Source organism: Pteropus medius, unplaced genomic scaffold (assembly GCF_902729225.1).
Source record: "Pteropus medius unplaced genomic scaffold, Ma_sr-lr_union100, whole genome shotgun sequence".
NCBI classification, from domain to species: Eukaryota; Metazoa; Chordata; class Mammalia; order Chiroptera; family Pteropodidae; genus Pteropus; species Pteropus medius.
This window is the reverse complement of record NW_024350323.1, coordinates 154,636-174,938: the sequence shown is the minus strand read 5'-3', so window position 1 is coordinate 174,938 and position 20,303 is coordinate 154,636. Positions and strand designations below refer to the sequence as shown.

General features: G+C 42.7%; 2 protein-coding genes and 1 pseudogene across 2 annotated transcripts in view; 1 reads left to right on the top strand and 2 right to left on the bottom strand.

Annotated features, from left to right (window-relative positions):
* The window catches only part of OPHN1 (oligophrenin 1), a 195,158-nt gene that overhangs the window by 29,570 nt on the left and 145,285 nt on the right, over positions 1 to 20,303 (top strand). The gene's annotated exons all lie outside the window — the stretch shown is intronic.
* LOC120583634 (uncharacterized) lies at positions 718 to 836 on the bottom strand (annotated as a pseudogene).
* Positions 12,960 to 20,303, bottom strand: part of LOC120583610 (myosin light chain 6B-like) — a 21,339-nt gene continuing 13,995 nt past the window's right edge. Inside the window, exon 2 of the mRNA XM_039838949.1 lies at positions 12,960 to 13,351. Coding sequence (XP_039694883.1) covers positions 12,960 to 13,351 — 392 coding nt within the window. The remainder of the gene's footprint in view (positions 13,352 to 20,303) is intronic.

Below are 20,303 nucleotides of genomic sequence, written 5' to 3'. Positions count from 1 at the left end.
ATACAAATATTAATCTTAATCCATCCAGACTTGACCACTGTTTATTTTTGGTCTATTTCCTTCTATTGTTTTTTTTCTATTCAGAATTATATCTGTGGTAGACAGAATAATAGCTTTCCAAAGAGGTCCAGACCTTAACCCCTAGAACCTATAAATGTGATGCCACACGTGGCAAAAGGGACTTTGTAGATGTGAGCAAGAATCATGACACGGAGAGATGACCCTGGATTATCTGCTTGGGCTCAGTGTAGTTACACGGATCCTTGTAAGATGGAGCAGGAGAGTCGGAGAGAAAGTGATGTGCAAACGGAAGCCAGAGGTTGAGTGATGCGTCCAGGAGCCGAGGAGTGTACACAGCCTTCTTGGCTGGAACGGGGAAGGCCTGAGTTCTTGGACTGCGAGAGAAGTTCAGTTAAAAGTATTGAATCTATGGTAATTTCTTAGTTTCATTATTCGTCGTATTTTCTACACTGTAAGTAATATAAGGGCAGGGACCATTTATGTCTTTTTTTCTTTTTAGCTGTATTGAGATATTGACAACATTTAACGTGTATGCGGTGATTTCATACATGTATATATTGCAAAATGATGATCACGGTAATGTTAGCACCTCTGTCTCCTTACATAATTTTTTTTTTTTAGGCGAGGCAACCCTTGGTTGACCTCAGAGATTGCAAGAACCTTGTCAGCTTACAGTTCCTTATTTTTTATTTTTTACGCCTTCAGCACCTGGTCTTCCTAGGTGGTCTCCCATCCAAGTACTAACCAAGCCCGACCCTGCTTAGCTTCCGAGATCAGACAGGACTGGGCTTGTTCAGGGTGGCATGGCCGTAGACTGCTTTTTTTTTTTTGAGTATGTGGTCATTACGTTCGAGATCTACTGTCTTAACAATTTTCAAGTGTGTAATACAGTGCTGTTCACTGTAGTCACAAGGCTGCACGTTTCAGCCCCAGAACTTATTCATCTCATAGCCGGAATTTTGTAGCCTTCGACCAGCATCTCATTTTCCCCCAACCCCTGGGGACCACCAATCAACTCTCTTTCTGAGTTCAGCTTTTTCAGATTCCACATTTAAGTGGTAACAGGCACTTTTTGTCTTTCTCTGCCTGACATTTCATTAGCATAATGCCCTCACGGTCCACTCTCGATGTTGTAAAGGACAGGATCTCCTTTTTTATAGCTGAATAATATTCCGTTGTGAGTGCACATGTATCACGTTTTCTTTATCCGTGCAACACTTAACTGTTTCCACATCCTGGTTGTTGTGAATGCACTGAACATAGAGGTGCAGAGTCTCTTTGAGATTTGTTTTAATTTCTTTTGGATAAATACTCGGAAGTGCAATTGCTGGGTCATAAGGTAGTTCCATTTTTAATTTTTCGAGGAACCTCCAGACTATTTTCCATAGCGGCTGCACCCATTTGCAATCCCACCAACAGTGTATGAGGGTTCCCTTTTCTCTGCACCCTCACCAACACTTCTTGTTTGTTGATTTATTGATGATAGCCTTTCCAACAGGTGTGAGGTGATAGCTCATCGTGGTTTTAATTTGCATTTCTCCGATGATTAGTGACCTCGAGCATCTTTTCATATGTCTGTTGGCCATCTGTACGTTCTCTGGAGAAATGTATATACAGGCCTTCTACTTATGTCTTGAGCACCATTATATTTCCAATGTCTTTTCCACGGTGGGCCCTTATAACTATTCATTTAATAAATCGGTGACTACACCATACTTTATCTTGCCATTTTTAAATTTTAGATATTAAGATTTTCCCCATGTTTTGCCTTTTTTGGGGGAAGGGGTGCAAAAAGCTTTATCGTTTCGATTTGGTCGGAGACATGGGAGAGGGCTCCAGGGTGGGTAGAAAGCTGCCTAGTGGTTGCAGGGAGAGGCTCAGGCACAAGACCGACCCCAGAGGGATGCAGAGGGGTCCCTCAAAAGCCTCTGGGCTCCAAAGGCTTGGAGGGTGAGCCTTTCAAAGAGATACTCGCCCAGCCCCGCCTGGGGGCCGGCCAGGCTGCAGAGGTTAGTCAGATGGTCGCCCATCTTCTTCATGAGTTTCACCTCCTCATCTAAGAAGCGGCTCTCCCGGAAGTCACAGAGATGACTTCCTGGCAGAACCCAGGGCCTGCTTCCGGTTCTTCTCCGAGACCATGGCGGCTTCCACGGTATCCTGAGTTTCACCGCATTCATCTTGGCCAGGCTTCTGCAGGTCCTGGGAGAGGGCGCGGCCGCGGCCGCCAGCTGGTCTTGCATCTTCGAGAGACACGTTGGGCATCCTTGCGCTTCTCCTCGGCCTCCTCGCGGCGGAAGTGGCCCAGGCCTCCCAGAGCCACGGCGCGGCGGTGGAAAGAGAAGCGCAGAGAGAGGTAGGTGCGGGAGGCCCGCGGATGCAGGTTGACCAGGCGGTCAACGGCGGCCCCCACCTCGGTGGAGGAATTCTCACGGATCCGACAGCTCGTCGTTGTTCGGCAATAAGGCGTAAAGCTCACAACGCGGCGTTGGCCGCTCTTGCTGGCCAAAGATGGCTGACGAGGTTCCGAAGGTTGCGACTGGAAAAGAGGGTGGAGGGTGGTCGGAGCCTGGAAGAAGGGGCGTCCCTGGGGCGATTCTGCGCAAACACTCTTAAGGCAGGAGACGGATCCGGGGGACTGCTGAGGGCGCTGTCTAATAATGTTTTGCTTTTTTAAAGTAGCTCTTGCCATATATAACAATACAGCTTTTCAGTGCTTTCTGTGTATTATCTCAGTGTGATCCTTTCCAAAGCCTCATGAGCGATAGATGCTATTATGTCCAAGTCACACAGTAAGGGGCAAAAACCCAAATCTGACACTCTTAACCACCGCATTCTACAGCCCACTAAAAGATGGGCCCATACCGATAATTTTCATAATTTGCTTTTCATCCAAATCACGCCTCATGAACATCTCCCCATATCATCATAAATGATTTTTCTGCATCGATCGAGATGGTCATATTTATTTCTTCATTCTATTTATGTGATACATTCCATCGTTTTAGTATGTTGAGACTCCCTTGCGTTCCAGGAAGAGAAGCTATTTGGTTATGGTGTATAATCATTTTAATATGCTGTTGAATTTGGTTTGCTAGCATCGTGTTGAGGATTTTTGTTGAGGGAGATGGAGAGGAAGATGGAGGAGGGGGAGGGGAGGGGAAGAGAGAGCGAGCGAGTGAGCGAGCGCATTGAAGGTTTTGTTTAGACGTAAAATTTGAGATGCCTATTTGAAATGAATAAAACAAGGATATAGCTTTTTTCAGTCTAAAATTTTTACCAGCTGCACAGCATGAGCAAAACTTCATTCCCCTTCGCTTATTCTCTGATTTATGAGACAGAGGTGAGAGTAGGAAGCATTCTGACAGTTAAAAATCAGTTTCCTGAAGCGTTAGAAGTTGCTAGAGTTTACTTCGTCTTTTTGTTATATTCCACCCTTGGCAAATGTTGGATGGAGACAAGATATTGTTTGCCTCTCCCCTTATTCAGTTTACAAAATAAACTGACCCACCCATCTGGCCTGCAAGAGGGGCCGACTAGGTCTGCGAAGGTTAATAACTGTTGTGGGTAGATCGGGGGCTTGCAGAGGTCAGTTGGTGGGCGGCAGGGAAAAGAACTGACTTGTCAGAGCCAATAAGGGTATTAGTTCCCCCAGTAGATGAGGATTTGCTGGTAGCAGAATGTTCTTAGAAGTAAGACACGGCTCAGCAATGAGGATGGTTGTTCAGTGTTGGGTTTGGCCTTATTTTGAAACATTAGACCCTGGAGTTTGGATACCAGCCCAGTGAGGCCACTGGCAGACTCTGCTCGCGCAGATTCAGGAGTTTCAAATTTCTGGAACTCCAGGGTATATTCTAAGAGACCACTGCCAAGGTGGGGCTGGCCACAGAGGCCTGGCTTTTCTGCCGCAGAAAAGTATGCTTTTCGAAATACATCCTTAAAAGGAAAGGGTTTATTCACAATAATCTCTTGGCCAGTTTCAGGAAGGGGTTAAATTTGGCTTTGCTAAGCAATGGATTTCGATTGAGTTATTATAATTTGTGTCCAGAAAAATCGGAAAAGCTCCTTTTTTCTCAAAGCCATCTTCTCGAAAGATTCTGTTTAACTGCTGGCCTTTCTGTCGGGGTGCTGCGGGCTTTGATGTTTCTCTCTGGCTGCCGGTATTGTATCGGTGAGATTGTCAGCTTTCAACAGTCTGTGGTCAAGATCCTGGAATTAGAGTTTTTATTCCAAATAATTTACTTTCAGATTGATAAGTAGCACAGTCATTCTTTCTGATCCACCAGGCAGAATGTACCGTGCAGATTTGTGGGAAGATTTTCAGAGCAGGCATCAAAAATAGTAAATTATATTAATAAGCCAGCCTCTTCAACTCCACCCTCTTGACTCAGGGGATGCAGCTGATAAACAAGCACTCATGTTTTTTCATTGGCCAGAAACACATGGATCTAGCCGAGTGAACATTTCGCTGTTCTGTGAACGCTTTTCAAACCTTTTCTTACTTGCCTCTGATGCAGACTCGCTTGGATTTCAAATGTGAACAACAGAGCCTAATGGAATTTACTGTTTGTGGTTTTTCTAAACAAATGGTTGTTAAGGAACATCTGGTAGCACTTAATAAGTTTCTTCTGTGTGTGTGTGTGTGTGTGTGTGTGTGTGTGTGTGTGTGTGTGTGTAATGTGTCTTCAGTTGTAAGGTTCATTGCCAGATTCAGATCTTATTATTGCTTTGGGTTTGAGAAGAGATTTTAATTACATATTGTAGAACATGAAATGCAGAATATTTTTTTTCTTTTCTCCTCATTTACCAAGCAAAAGACAAGTGCTTTTTGTCCACTTTCAGACTTAATAGGACACTCACATGGTGAGTGTCCTATTAAGTATTCTTTTTACATAGGCCCGTGGCAAAGGATTTTAGGGGGTTGATGAGATCTTAATTATTTCGTTCAGTTATTTCTGGGAGGGGGTGAGCAATATACTCTTGGCGTTTTGGACAGGATAGTTCATTGTGTCTGTCTGTTCCTCCCTGCCCTGTAAGAAATGCCAGTAAGTGTTCCTCGCGTCTTCGTGCCAACCCAAGTCGCCTCCACACCTTTCCGGTGCCCCCTAAGAGTAACCCTGCGTTGAGACTGAGAACAACTGGTTTAGTTTAAACCTCTCAGATTGATTTTTTTTGGGGTGCAGACTGAGGATCAGAGACGCCTGTTCAAGGTCACACAGCTATTGACTGAAACCCAGGTCTCCTGAGTCTCCACCCAGTGTCCTTTCTTGCTATATATTTTGAAGGGCTCATCGAAATACTTTTATGATTATGTCTTTTGTGCTTTTAGGGCTTTTTGACTGGGTATCCATATGGTCATAAGGCGGTAGAATCTGGAATCTAACGAAAGAACACTATCCTCCAGTTTTTATTCATCCAAGAAAGTTCGTGCTCGTCTGCTGCATGACAGTTTGGAAAAGTGGAACTTCTCATAGTTCTTGATCTTTGGAATAATATAGATGGGGAGGGATAGCACTATGAAGGAAATCACTTAAGGATTTAGAGAAGAAGCTCGTTGAAGTTGAAATGCGATGAAAGGCTTGCAGTCCATTCTCTCCTTTTCTCCCCGTAGCTCCTTCCCTTTGTTCACTGGAATCAGATGTAATCACCAGCTTCTTTCCTTTTCCTTCAGTCACTCCTCCCCGTCAGGTATAGACGGCATACACATTTCTCTTCATTTTGTAGTTAGCCCAGGTGGGCGTGTGGACTGGTCGGCTGGCCGGGGAAGCTTCCCGCTTGCGGAGCAGATTCTGAACCCACTCCTGGGTCAGGCGGTGGCTTCTAGGTGTCGGCTTCGGCACCGGTAACACTGAGGCAAAGAAGTGAACACAGAACCCGCTTCTCTGCCCTGGGCTTTCTGCCTGAGGTCACCAAGTGTGACTGCATCGCTCCTGGATGGGAGGAAGAATTGAAAGAACAATTTGGAACTTTCTCAGGGTCCCCGGGGCCTTGTTCTCTTCTGGACAGCCTGTTGTTTTCCATTTGTTTCCTCCCTGTTTTCCTTGGCCAGCTTCCCTTCGGAGGATGTCCCCCAGCGCCGCCCGTGTGATTCCTTTTTGGTCACGCCAGAATGTGTTCCGAGTGGCCTTAGTCTGCATTTGATCTGAGATGAGAGGTGACCCATTTTTCTCCCCCTTTATCTCTGGTGTCATTCAGTGGCATTTTTAGGGGGAGCTCTGGGCTTAGCACGACGACCCTCACTAGTCCCGCCGGTGGGCCAGACGCTGCACAATTCTTGCCCGTCACCGGGAAGGAACAGGCACCGCATGGATGCTGCAGGCTTTGGGCATATGGTGTTAATAACTTGCTTTTGGGGACAGAAAGAGACCCTGTTACATTCCCCTTTCTGTTCCAACTCTTCAATAGCTCCAAGGTCTGCTGCCCTTTGGGGTTATTTTTAAATTATCTTTATTGAGATCGAATTCATGTACTACACAATTCACTTTACAGTGTACCATTCAGTGATTTTTACTATGTTCATAGTTACGCAGCCATCACCAGAGTCGATTTTCGAGTATTTTCATCACCGGAAAAAGAATCCCTGTGTCCATTATGAAGGCTGAGTCTCGAACCTAGGTCGACGTCAGTCATAATAGCTAATATTTGGTGAGAGCTTATTCTGTGCACTGGTAGGGTGCTCGCGCGTGTTATGTCATTTAATACATGTCGTGGCCCTGTGAAGCAGGGACTGACATCACCCCCATTTTACAGACGAGGAAACAGGTGTAGAGACATTTAAAACTCGTTCAGAAACAAACGGGTTATAAGTGATGAAGCCCGGATTCAAATCCAGGCCATAGATCTCCGTAGCATTTAACACACCGTCACACTGTCACATTTTGGTCATGTGACAGGACCAAGCGCAGTTTTCCTTCCTTTTCATCAATGTAAGCTATGATTTGAGATGCCCTATCACAACCAGGTGAGTGAATCAGCACGTGTCGATCGTTTGCTCCGCGTCAGACACTGGGACAGAATTGAACTGGCATGCACAGAGGACCGAAGCAGAGATCTTGTCCTCAAGAAGCTTCCAGGCTCGTCGGTGGCCGGTTCATAATGTAAGACCACACTTCAGAGATGCCGTCTAGTGCCACAGATGGTTGAAATTCTTCAGTTCAGTAGAAGGAGAGGTTAATGTGGGCCGGGGTGATGTAAGGAGGCTTCTAGAAAGAAGTAGATTGTAGCCGAACCTAGATAATAGGATCAAAGGCGCAGGGTGGGAACACCAAGAAGCATGCTGGGAAGACCTCGAGAGGGGTGGGAGATGGGTGGCAGGGAGACCCCTGGGCAAGTCAGACTGTGAAGGGCCTTGCGCGTCAGGCGAAAGAGTTCATTCCTTTAACGGGTGTTTATTGAGCACTTACTATGTGCCAAGCGCTCATGTAGACACTGGGGCCAGCGCAGTGGGTAAAACTCAGTAAAAAATCCCCATCCTCAAAGAACTTGAATTCTATTCAGGGAAGCAGATGAAGAACAAGTCAGTCCCATGATCAGATGGTGTGTCATCAGAGAAGCGGGGATAGGGAGCGTCAGGCGTAGCGGGTGGTGACTGCAAATCTAAAGCGTTTAAACCTTTTCCTTTAGATAACAGAGCCACTGAGAAATTTCTCCTGTTTTGTTTTGGCATAGGCATTACCCTTGGGATTGCTTAAGGGAAGAAGTGCTTTAGAAGTGAGAAGTGAGCTGTGGTGAGGCCTAGAGGCAGGTGAAGGTCAGGGGCAAGTGAGAGCGGGGCCAGCTTCTCCGAGTCTAACAGCTATGGTATATACTGAAAACGCACCGGATCTGGATCCACACGGTTTAGACTCTGACAGTAACCTGAGGTCACCTCACTTCCCTAAGCTTAGTTTCGTCTTCTGTAGAGAACAGATAGAAATGCGAACTAACAAAAGTGTAATCAGGATCATTCGAGATAACTGGAATGAAAACTCGGTTAGTTGTATAACACTGTTCAAATGTGAAGAGTTACTGTCGTGGCCAGTGACTGTGAAAATTGCATTTAATCTCTCTGTGCCTCAGTCATAATAGGCCCTACCTCAGAGAGTTGTTCTGAGAATTACATACGTGTGTGTGTGTGTGTCTGTGTGTGTGTCTCTGTGTGTGTGTGTGTGTGTGTGTGTGTGTGTGTTCTGGCATAGTTCCTGGCACACAGTAGGCGCGCTCTATAAACAGTAGCCCTTCTGACCTAAATCAGATGGAGTAACCAGGCATATTCACGGGTGAGGCGCTTTGGGAGAAGTTGAGTGATTTCTTTAATTTCAGCATCGCAGACATTTCCTGAGTGCCTGAGACAGAGTTGGGTCAGACTTGCTGTTTGCTGCCTGCAGGGGCCTCTCCTTCTTGTTTTAAAAGGTTTTCCTCAGTGAAAGTCTTTGACATTTTAAGATTTTAGTCCCACCTCACATGAGCATCTCTCCTAAGAGTTTCTTGTAAAAGTCTCAGTAGTTTCTCGGTGTGATTACTCAGTCAAGAATTCTTGTTATCTCTGTACACATAGCTACTGGCAGCTTTCGCCAAGACTTCTGCTGACTTTCCTTAGGAATGAGATCGTGGGCTCATATTTGTTTGTGTTTAATTTTGTAAGAAACTGCCTAGCCATTTTCCAGATGGCTGTACTAATTTCCATTCCTGCTAGCCATGTATGATAATTCCAGTTTCTCTCTATCCTTGCCAGCACTTGCTATTGTCACTATATAGTGGCCATGCTAACAGGTGTGTCATGGCATCTCATCTGGGCCTTAATTTGCTTTTCCTTAATATCTTTTTATGTACTTACCTGCCATCTGTATGTTTTCTTTGGTCAAGAATCTGTTCACATATTTTGCCCATTATCTAATTGGGTTGTTTTCTTTCTTTTTGGTGAGTCCTTTGTCAGAGATGTAGTTTTGCAAATATTTTCTTCCAGTGTATGGCTTATCTCTTTGAAAATCCTCTTTTTAGGGTCTTGCACGGAGCAAAAAGTTTGCTGAAGTCCAGTTTGATGAAGTCCAGTTTGTTTCCTTTTTCCTTACGGCTTGTCCTTATGGAATCATGTCTAAGAAAATGTAGCATAAACCCAGGTCGCTAAGGGTGTATCTTATTTATTTAGCCTATGGATGTCCAATTACTCCATGCCATTTGCTGCCACTTCTTAACTATGACAGCTTGGGACATCCTGAACTCAATTTTCCTTTCTCAGAAATGGGGGTAATGATAGGATCTACTTCCTAAGGTAGAAGTGAAGATTCTAGACTATGGCATAAATGCCCAGCACACAGTAGCTAGCGGTAGCCGTTAATATTACTTATTTGACAGAGTTTCCAATTTTGAGATTTTACTATATAGTTTACTGAATTTGACACCAGGTAATTCCTGTCACTTTGAATCCCTTCCAAGGCTGTTGAGGCGCATGGGTCGGTGCTGAGGTGGGTTCGGTGGGGCCGATGGGTTCTGTAGAGATGATGCTGAAATCCCTTTAGTCAGAACCGATAGCAGTTCCCAGCTGGGAAGGGAGCTGAGGTCAAGGCCAGTTTGGTGCAAAGGAAGAGCATGTAGCCGAAAAGGGAAAATGCAAAATGAAGTCCGATGTCATGGATGTCTGCAAGAATTCAAGAGATTGTCCCTGGTGGAAGAAGGGGCGAGGGCAAAAGGGTTGTGGACCCAGAGGGTGAGTAAAGCAGGGTATCGGATCCCTCTCTTACTGAGCACTGGCCTCGTAACCTTGTTTGAAGGTGTCGGCCTTGGCTTTCCACCTCACGATGCCCTTCGCTCGCTGCGTGGGAAGCCTTTGCCTTCTGCTTTCCAAACGCATTCATCTGGGCCTGTGGGGCCTGTGTGCTGCCGGGAGCGCCGCTGCCTGTCGCCTGGTGATGCGCCAGGCCCCCCCACCTCCCCGGGGAGGGGCGTCTTTCTGAAGCATGCTGCTCAGCAGAGCTGAAAAGGCCGAAGAACCTTCTCAGGAAGCCGATTGTGCCTGTGGTAGGTCTTTGTCTTAGAGCCATTTCACGAGCTGAATACCAGTGCCACTTGGTGACCTCACTGTCTCTCTGGCACTCCCACGCCACATTGGTTCCCCAGGAACTCGCCTTAGTCTCCTTGAGAAAGAGCTGGCAGCTTCGAATTTCTTTTGTTTGTTTTTGCCTTCCTCTACGATTAGTGCTCTGAAATCCTAGGTGAATTGGTCTTTTGTGACAAGCATGTGCAAGATACCCTGAAAAGGAAGTCTGCTATGAAATGGAAAAGTTGTCGTCTCAGCAAGTCTGACAGAGGTCCCTCCCAGTCTGGTCAGATGTGAAGTACGACCCGCTTCGAGTAGTGTCATTGGAAAGTGACAGCTGCGGGATATGGCAAAACAAATACGTTCTGTCGCACAGGACTGAAGGCCACCTTAATTAACGTGGTAGCTTATGTGTAAGTCTCCAAAGTAGTAATGGCCCCTGACTTCAGCCCTTTGCGCTTTCGACAGCCCTGTGCTGTTCCCTCTTTACTTTGCTTCTTACAGCGAAGATGAGAGGTGGGGCGGGCATTTTTCTTCATATTTTTACAGATACGGAAGCTGTCATGGAGTTGGGGCTGGAGGGACGGGGACATCATCCACACCGACCGAGAGGCCGATTGCCTACTTTTTTGGAGTTTTTGTATTTTGGTAAAATATAGCCTAAATTCGTGACTTTGAACATTTGCACATCTACAACCCACTGGCATTAATTATATTCATAATGTCGTATAACCATCTCCACTCTCTGTTTCCAAAATTTTTTCAGTGCATGGAACTCTGTGATGATTGCAGCCCGCCTGCAGTCACCCGCTTCCCTCAGCCCCCGGTAACTCCTGTATGAATTTGGCTGCTCTGTACATTTCACATAAGTGGAGTCATGTAATATCTGTCTTTTAATCTGGCTTATTTCACTTCCCGTAATATTTTCAAAGTTCATCCATGTCGTAGCACATGTCAGTATATCTTTTCTTCTTATCGCCAAATAATATGAAATATATATATTTTTATTCATTCGTCCATTGATAGGCATGTAGTCTGTTTCTACATGTTTTATTGGCTAATGCTACTGTGGACATTTGTGTACAAGTTTTGTTTGAATACCTGTTTTCAGTTATTTTGGGTATATACCTACGAGTTGATTTGTTGGGTCATATGGTAATTCTAGGTTTAGCTTTTTGAGCAACTTTCAAAGTGTTTTCTACAGCAGCTGCACCATTTTAAATTTCCACCAGGAATGTACAAGGGTTTCAGATTCTTCATATCTTCACCGCAGCTAGTTATTTATTTATTTTTTTATTATAATCTTCCTAATAGGAACGAAGGGGGAGATATCGTTATAGTTTTTATTTTTATTTCCCTAATGACTAAGGTATGAGCATGTTTTTCATATGCTTATTGGCAGTTTGTATATCTTCTTTGGAAAAATGTCTATTCAAGTCTTTTGCCTGTTTTAAAATTGAATGATCTTTTTCTTGATGAGTTGTAGGATTTCTTTACATATTCTGCATATACCACATACCTGATTTCCAAGTATTTTCTCCCATTCTCTAGGTTGTCTTTTTACTTGCTCGATGATGTCCTTTGATGCACAAAAGTTTTAAATTAACACAGCTAAGAATTCATTGCCAGGTCTAAAGTCGTGAAGGTAGGCCCGTGTGTGTTCTTCTAAGAGTGGTATGCTTTTAGCTCTTAATTTAGGTTTCAGCCTCTTGGAGTAAGTTTTTGTATGTGATGTGAGATAGGGGTCCACATTCATTCTTCTGCACATGGAAATACAGTTGCCTCAGGTCCATTTCTGGAACAATCCTTCCTCCATTGAATGGATTTGGCGTCCTTGTCAGATTCTGACTTAAAAAGTCTATTTTTACTGATGTTTGTATATCTATTTCAGCTCTCTTTTCTTTACTGTTTTTATGGAATAATTTTTTCCCTTCTTTATTTCTTTGGGTCTATTTCTGGATCTAAAGTGAGTCTACTGTAAATAGCATATAGTTGAATCCTGGTTTGTTTGTTTGTTTTTCTTTGTGGTTACGATTGACATATTAGTTTCAGGTATACAACATCACGATTTGATATTTGTTTATGTTGTGAAATGATCACTACAGTAAGTCTAATTAACATCCAATACCACACATAATTACAAGAAAACTTTTCTTGTTGTGATGAAAACTTTTAAGATCTCATTTCCTAACAACTTTGAAATATACGATATAGTATTATTAACTATAGTTGCTGCGCCGTTTTTTTGTGTCACTTTTCAAATTCCACAGATAAGTGGATCGGATGATATTTATCTTTCTCTGACTTATTTCACTTAGCATAATGCCTTCAGGGTACATTCATATTGTCACAAATGGCAAGGTTTCATTCTTTTTTACGGTCGAATAACATTCCATTGTATGTACATGTACTGTATCTTCTTTATCCATTATTCTATCAGTGGACACTTAGGTTGCTTTCATATCTTAGGTATTATACATAATGAGTCAGTGCACATGGAGGTACAGAGATCTTTTCAAATTCGTGTTTTCATTTTCTTCGGATAACTATCCAGAAGTGGAATCGTTGGATCACATGGTAGTTCTGTTTTTAATTTTTTAAGGAACCTCCATGTCGTTTTCCGTGGTTGCTGCAATAATTTACAATCCCACCAACAGTGCACAAGAGATCCCTTTTCTCTACATCCACATCAACACCCATTTCTTATGTTTTGATAATAGCCATTATAACAGGTGAGAGGTGATTGCTAATTGTGGTTTTGATCTGCATTTCCCTGATGGATTAGTAACTTTGAGGATCTTTTTTTCCCCTCCCAAGGGAGGAACCGGCTCTTTATTTTGAAATAGAAAATAGGTGGCCTCCTAGTGGTAGGAATGTGCTTCAATGGCGGGGTGCCCAGTATCTGACCCCATTGCATCTGTAGAGCTCAGATGCTTAGGATGAGCTTCAGGAAGCCTTCATACTTGATGCGACCATTGCTCTCCTCATGTCCTGCCAGAACAGTCTCCACTTCCTCTTCAGTCATCTTCTCTCTCAGGGCGGTGAGGACACATCTGAGCTCTGCTCCCATGACTTTGCCATTCCCTTCTTCGTCAAACACCCAAAGCCCCTGCAGGTAGTCCTCATATGTGCCTTGATCCCGGTTCTTGGCCACCGCCTGGAGCACAGGCAGGAAAGACTCGAAGTCCACACGCTGGGACTTTAGCTCATCACTCTCGGAGTTCCCCAGAATCTTGAGCACCTCGGCATTTATGGGGTTCTGGCCCAGGGCCCTCATCACACCCCCATGCTGGCTGTACAGGATCTTTCCATCCCGTCCTCAGTCAGACAGAACTTTGAGCATCTTTATGTACCCGTTGCCATCTGAATGTCTTTGGGAAAATGTCTATTCAGATCTTCTGCCCATTTTTTAATTGGATTGCTTTTTTGTTTGTTAGTTTGCTGTTGAGTTGTATGAGTTCTTTATATATTTTGGATATTAACCTCTTATGAGATATATGATTTGCAACTATTTTATCCCATTCAGGTTGCTTTTATAGTTTGTTGATGATTTTCTTTGCTGTCTGTACAAAGCTTTTTAGTCTGATGGGGTCTCACTTGTTTATTTTTGGTTTTATTGTCATTGCTTTTGGAATCGGATCCAAAAAAACTATCACCAAGACTGATGTCAAGGAACTTAATAACACCTGTGTTTTCTTCTAGAAGTTTTGTGATTTCAAGTCTTACATTTAAGTCTTTAATCTATTTTGAGTTTATTCTTGTATATGGGGTAAGAAAGTAGTCCATTTTCATCTTTTGCATGCATCTGTCCAGTTCTCCCAACGCCATTTATTGAAGAGAGTGTCCTTTGCCCACCGTATATTTTAGCCAACTTTGTGGTAAATTAATTGGTCACATTTGCATGAGTTTACTCCTGGGCTTTCTATTCTGTTTCATTGATCTATGTGTCTGTTTTTGTGCCCAATACCATACCGTTTGATTATTATTTGCTCAGAATGACTTTTTTCATCCTTTACTTCTGTTTCTCTCTTTGGATTTAAAGTGAGTCCGTTGTACATGACATATAGTTAGATACTATTTTAAACCCATTTCACAAGTCTCTACCTTTTTATTGGAGTATTTGATTCATTTCCATTTAAAGTAATTATCGGTAGGTAAGGACTTGACTTCTACCATGTTGTTGTGTTTTGTATGTCTTATACCTTTTCCCTTTATTTTCTCCATCACTTCCTTCTTTTGTGTTTAGTTGATTTTTTTTTATAGTGAACCATTTTTATTCCCTTCTCATTTCATGTATATTTTAAAGATATTTCATCCATGGATACCGTGGGGAATACATTTACCATCTTTAATTTAGAACAAATGACTTCGAATTGATACCAACTTAACTCTAATAACATACAAATTTCTGCTCTTTAAAAGCTTTGGCTTTCCCCTGTGTATCGTTGTCACAAATTACATCTGTATACACTGTGTATCTGATGACAGATTTATAATTTATTTTGCACTTATCTTTAAATTACTTAGAAAATTTTTAAAAAATGAAATTTTAACCCCAAATTATTATAATGCTAGCTTTTACGTTTGCATATACAGTTTCCTTTACAGGAAATCCTCATTTCTCCATACGATTTTAAGTTATTGTCTAGTGTTCTTTTGTTTTAATCTAAAAGACTCTCATTAGCATTTCTTGTAGGAGAGTTATATTGGTAATGAACCCCTTTAGCTTTTGTTTACCTGGGAACGTCTTAATTTTTCCATTTTTGAAGGATAGTTTTGCTCAACATAGAATTCTTGGTTGACAGTTTTAATTTTGTTCTGACACTTTAAAAAACAGTCATCCCACTGTCTTCTGGCCTCCATGGCTTCTGGTGGGGAATTTGCTATTAAATTGTTATGAGGATCTTTTTGATACAAGTTACTTCTCTCCTCTTGCTTTTAAGATTTTCCCTTTGGCTTTTGGAGGTTTGGTTATAACGGGTTTCAGTGTGAGAGTCTCTTTTGAGTTTTTTTTCTCCTCGAAGCTTTTTGAGCGTCTTGGATGTATAGATTTATGCCTTTCATTAGATCTGACATATTTATGGCCATTAATTCTTCAAATATACTTTCTGCTTCCTTTTCTCTCTTCACCCTCCGGCAGTCCCATAATGTGTATTCTGATTGGCCTGATGGTGTCCCACAGGTCTCTTAGACTCTGTTAACTTTTAAATTTCTGTATCTTTAATGATAGTTTCATTTCGTTCATACATCATATTTCTGATTTTCCCTAGTTTCGTGTGTTTTTCTTTAGCTCTTTTAGTGTGTTTAAGAGTTGTTTTGAAATCTTTGGTAAATCCTCAGACATTTTCTGTCAGTTTTGTTTCTTTGAATGGACAGTGCCTTCCTGTTTCTTTGTATGCTTTGTAACATTTTTGTTGAAAACTGAACATTTGAATATTATAAGGTGGTAACTCTGGGAATCAGATTCTCTCCCTTCCACAGGATTTGCTTTATTCTAAAGACTATTTTGGCGAAGACTACATCCATTTTCCTTGTCCTGTGAGGTCACAGAGTCTCCGTTTCTCGGCTTTTGTTCAGCCAGCATTTTGACACAGATTTCCTTGAATGCCAGGATCTAAGAACAGTCAAATAAATAAACAGACACCTCTCCTAGTCTTTGTAGACTGGCTCTATGCCCAGGCCATTCTTGAGCAATTAGTTAGGCTTGCCTTGAGACTGGGGATTGGCCAAAGGTGAATATTTAGATAGGCTTAGGTCTTTTCTAAGTATGCATCTTGCCCTGGGCATGCATGTGTTTTTTAAATTCCCCATATACACAGTGGCTTTTGAATATCCTAATTATCCAAGGAAACTTTCCCTCATTTTTTTTTCTCTTTAGCTTTTGCTCCCATGGCTTAAGCAGTGTATTGTGCCGTTCAACTTTGACCTTGCCTCAGGCGTCTGAGTCAGTAGTTCAGCCTGCACTTTTCCAGCCTGAGTTCTATGTGAGGAGGCACAGACACAAGCATCTGATCTCGTCTTTTAGGTAGCCCCCTGACACATCAGAACGGAAATACACAATGATTGTGATTAAGATGTGTTCTGCTCCTTCTGGAAACGGGCCAGGGTCCAACACTGGGAACAGAGGCTGCCACTGCCTTAAGAGCAAAAATGCCACTGTCCCAGAGGGGTTGGGTAAGCAGCAGTAAAAACGCCACAAAAGGTTCCTGCTGTGTTCAGGTTGCTTTTCTCTTGATTCAGCATTTGTTTGGTTTCTGTAAACTTTTGACTGTTTTCCAGAGTTCTGATGAAGTTGGTTCTGACATTTTCTACTTGTTTTTGATGTCCCTGGGTGGGAGAGTGAGACGAACGCTTGGAGCTGCCTCCTCTGCCATTGTGTTAACGTCATTCTCTGACTATGCTTTTTAATAATCCAGACTGCCTAGTTTTGAATCCTGGCTCCACCATTCACTAACTCTGTAACTTTGGGCTAGTGACTTAACTTCTCTTGTTTTCTCTAGAGCAGAATTGGTTAGAACAGTACCTACTTCAGAGGGTGGTAGTAAGAATTAAATTTAAAAATCTGTGTAAAGTCCTTAGAATGGTATGTGGTACATGTCGGTGCTCAATAATCGTTACCTGTCTTTTAAAATTACACTATAGTTTTACATATCACTAAGAAAGAAAAACTGTCAGTTACACTATGGTATGCCATTGGTAGGAAGGTGTACTTTGATTTTAGGAGTATTAAAATATGTGTCTTATTCACATCTGTTGTTCATTTAGAAATAAAAAACCCTTAGAACTGACAAAGTATGGTGTCATCATCATCATCGTCATCATCATCATCATCACCTTCGCTGTGATCGCCAGTTATCATCTGGTTCAGTCTTCAAATTTTGCAGGCAGGGCAGCTGAGGCCCAGAGTGTGTAAGTGACCTGCTCATGCCTACGTAGGAAGTTATGTCTTAACCAAAGCCGGAATGTGGGCCGGTTCATTTCTATTCCAGTTACCATGCTGTCAGGGGCCCAGCTGTCTCTCGAAGCCAGCAGTTTGTCTTGTGAATAATGCCCTGCTAATCGCTCAGTGGTTGTAGGTATTTTCCATGTTTGCCAGCAGTGTGCTCAAAGTGGCAAGCGAAGGAGGAAGTGGGCTATTAAAAATAGCTAAAATCTAGCAGGATGAGTTGGGTCTGTTCTAAAAGCATAGGTTGTGGGGCTCGAGATCAGCTGTCAGTTTTTAGCCACAAGATCTTGGGCAGACAGGTCAACTCTCTGAGCTGCATAGTTTGAGAAATCTTGAAAATGGAATCGTTGCTATTCTATAGAGTTGTTTAGAAGGCGAAATGGTGTCACTTATATGCATAGTGATCGGGACGTGCTAGATAACCACTGAATACCAATTCTCTTTTCTGCTTCTTGGACAAAACTCGGTTCACCGACTTTCTCTCTTTTTAGCTCGGACCTTGCTTGTGATTGCGATTGTGTAGAATTCGATCACCGTGATTCTCTTTGGTGAGTTAGTCTGTGGCCAAGGGGAAAGGTAGCAGCTGGAAGCTGTAATTTTCTAGGGGGACATTCCTACTGCTGAGTGAGGAGGAAAACACAGCTGTTTAGGGAAAATGAACAAAATGGTAATTGTGTTAGGTCAGCTAGTGCACTGTGAGATTTTTGCTTCCTGTTGTGTTTACTTCCGAGGCTGCCTCACGTTAAACATGCGCCCTACTCACTTGCCATACTAGTCTTCTCTCGACTTCCCCAACATGCTAGCTTCTTCTGCACTTTGTTCAGAATGTGCCTCTGTGCCCGGATGCTCTCGCTTTCTCTACCTGGAAAACACCTACATATTCTTGAAGTCTCTGCTCACATGTCACCTTTTGATTTTGTAAAGCCTTGTTAGTCGACTCTTTCAAAGGAATAACATTATTCCTGTACCAGGAATAGAATATATGAAATGTATTTCTCCAACATTAGAGAGTATGTTCATTGGAGGGCAGTCCTCATGTATATGTTTTCTTTCAATTATAGGAGGCCAGCAGAAGAAATAGTAATAGCTAAAGTTTACTATTTTATTTATTAATATGCGTGCGCTCACACACACATCCTCACAGTCCTTCTGCAAAATAGATACTGTTGTTATTCCCATTTCACAGATGAGGAAGAGTGAGGATTAGAGAAGTTCAGTAATCACCCGAATCACGGGCTGGGTGGTCGAGGAGCCCGCACTCCAAAGCGTGTGTTGTTAATCTCTATGTTCTAGGACGGTGACAGCCCATAGAATTGTCTGTGATGATGCAGACGTTCTCTATCTTTGATTTTTTTTAAGTTATTTTATTTTTCAATAACAATTGCCATTCAGTATTATATTGGTTTCCAGTGTTCAGCATAGTGATTAGTCATTTATGTAATTTACAGAGTGATCCCCCCCGATAAATGTATTCCCCACCCGGCACCATGCACAGTTATTACAACATTACTGACTGTATTCTCTGTGCTGTACTTCACGTCCCTGTGACTGTTTTGTAACTGCCAATGTGGACTTCTCGATCCCTTCACCTTTACGCCCATTCCCCCTCCCGTCTGGCAGCCATCAGTTTGTTCTCTGCATCTGTGAGTCTCTTTCTGTTTTGTTTGTTCATTCATTTTGTTTTTAGATTCCACGTAGAAGTGAAATCATATGGTATTTTTTTTTCTGTGTCTGACATTTCACTTAGCATAATACCTTCCAGGTCCATCCATGTTGTCGTAAGTGGTTAAGATTTCATCCTTTTTTATGGCTGAATAGTATTCGTGTGTGTGTACCATATGATTTCGCTTATATGTGAAATCTAAAAAACCAAATAAATGAGCCAAGAAAACAGAAACAAACTCATAGACACAGAGAACATTTTGATGATTGCCAGATGGGATGGGGTTTAGGGGGCTGGGTGAAAAGGTGAAGGGATTAAGAAGTCCACATTGGTAGTTACAAAATCATCACGGGGATGTGAAGTACAGTGTAGGGAATGTAGTTGATAGTATTATAATAACTGCGTGTGGTGCCGGGTGGGTACTAGACTAATTGGAGGGATCACTTTGTAAGTTATATAAATGTCTAATCACTATGTTGTACACTTGAAACTAATATAATATTGTCTTTGAACTGTAATTAAAAAGAAAGAAGTCAAAAAAATGATTAAGGACCACGAAGGTGGGAAACCAGCGATGGTTATTGCTTGCCAGTCAGGCATGTTCCATTCTACCATAGCAATGATCTTGACGAATAAGAACGAAATGACAGAAGCTGTTAACCCATTTCCCCATTTGCCCTGAGCATGCTTGCTGGCAGCGCTTGCGGCTGCAGTGTTTACCCTGAGATAACTCGCAAGTGACAGTCCGAACCTGACCCCCAAAGTTTTCCGCGAAATATCTCGCTTTTATTATTATTGTTGCATTGTTCCAGTATATGGTAGTCTTTGGAAACAGATGGCATCATTCTATTTATAGTGTTCTGTTTTTAGTAGTGGCATTTCCATTTACAAGATATAGTAATTCTCAATTGCTGAAAATGTCAAATCCTAGAAAACGTAGCATTCCTACACGTGATGTTAAGTTAATGCTGGCAGCGAGCCACACTTTCTTTTTTCTAAATCGGGAAAAGGGTTAAGCGATCAGCATCAATGAAGTCAATGAGACTAACAAAAGCTCAAGAAGGTCCTATATCAGATCTGGAGAAACTTCTGATGACCTGGATTAAAGCCCAGAAGTATATCCTTTTCAGCACCATGACGGTCACGGCCAAAGCAAAGACTTTGTGATGTTGCAGGAAGAAACTGGACCTGACTCTGAGAATGAATTTGCTGCTGGCTCCGGGTGGTTTAAATGATTCAAGAATCGTTATTCATTGCATAATATTAAAGTGAGTGGTGAGTTTGTGAGTGCTCATGTGAAAGCAGCTGAAGAATTTTGGGAAACTCTAGAAAAGCTGATTGTGCGGGAAAATTACTTGCCAGAGCGTATATTCAGTATGGGTGAAATCTCCCTAATCTGGAAACAAATGCCTAAAAGGACTTTCATCCACAGGGAGGGTAAGTCAGTAGCAGGTTTCAAGGTTTTGAAGGACAGGGTAACAGTCTTGCTTGGGGGCAGTGTCGCAGTCACAGTGACAACCCCAGGGCCTTCAAGCACGCACTGCCAGTGTACTGCAGGGGCAGTGGGAAGTGACGGGTGACCCGGCTTCTCTTTGAAGATGCCCTCCTGCATTGCTGGGCTAGCGACATGGAGAAGTACTGTGAGTAGGTTAACATTTTTC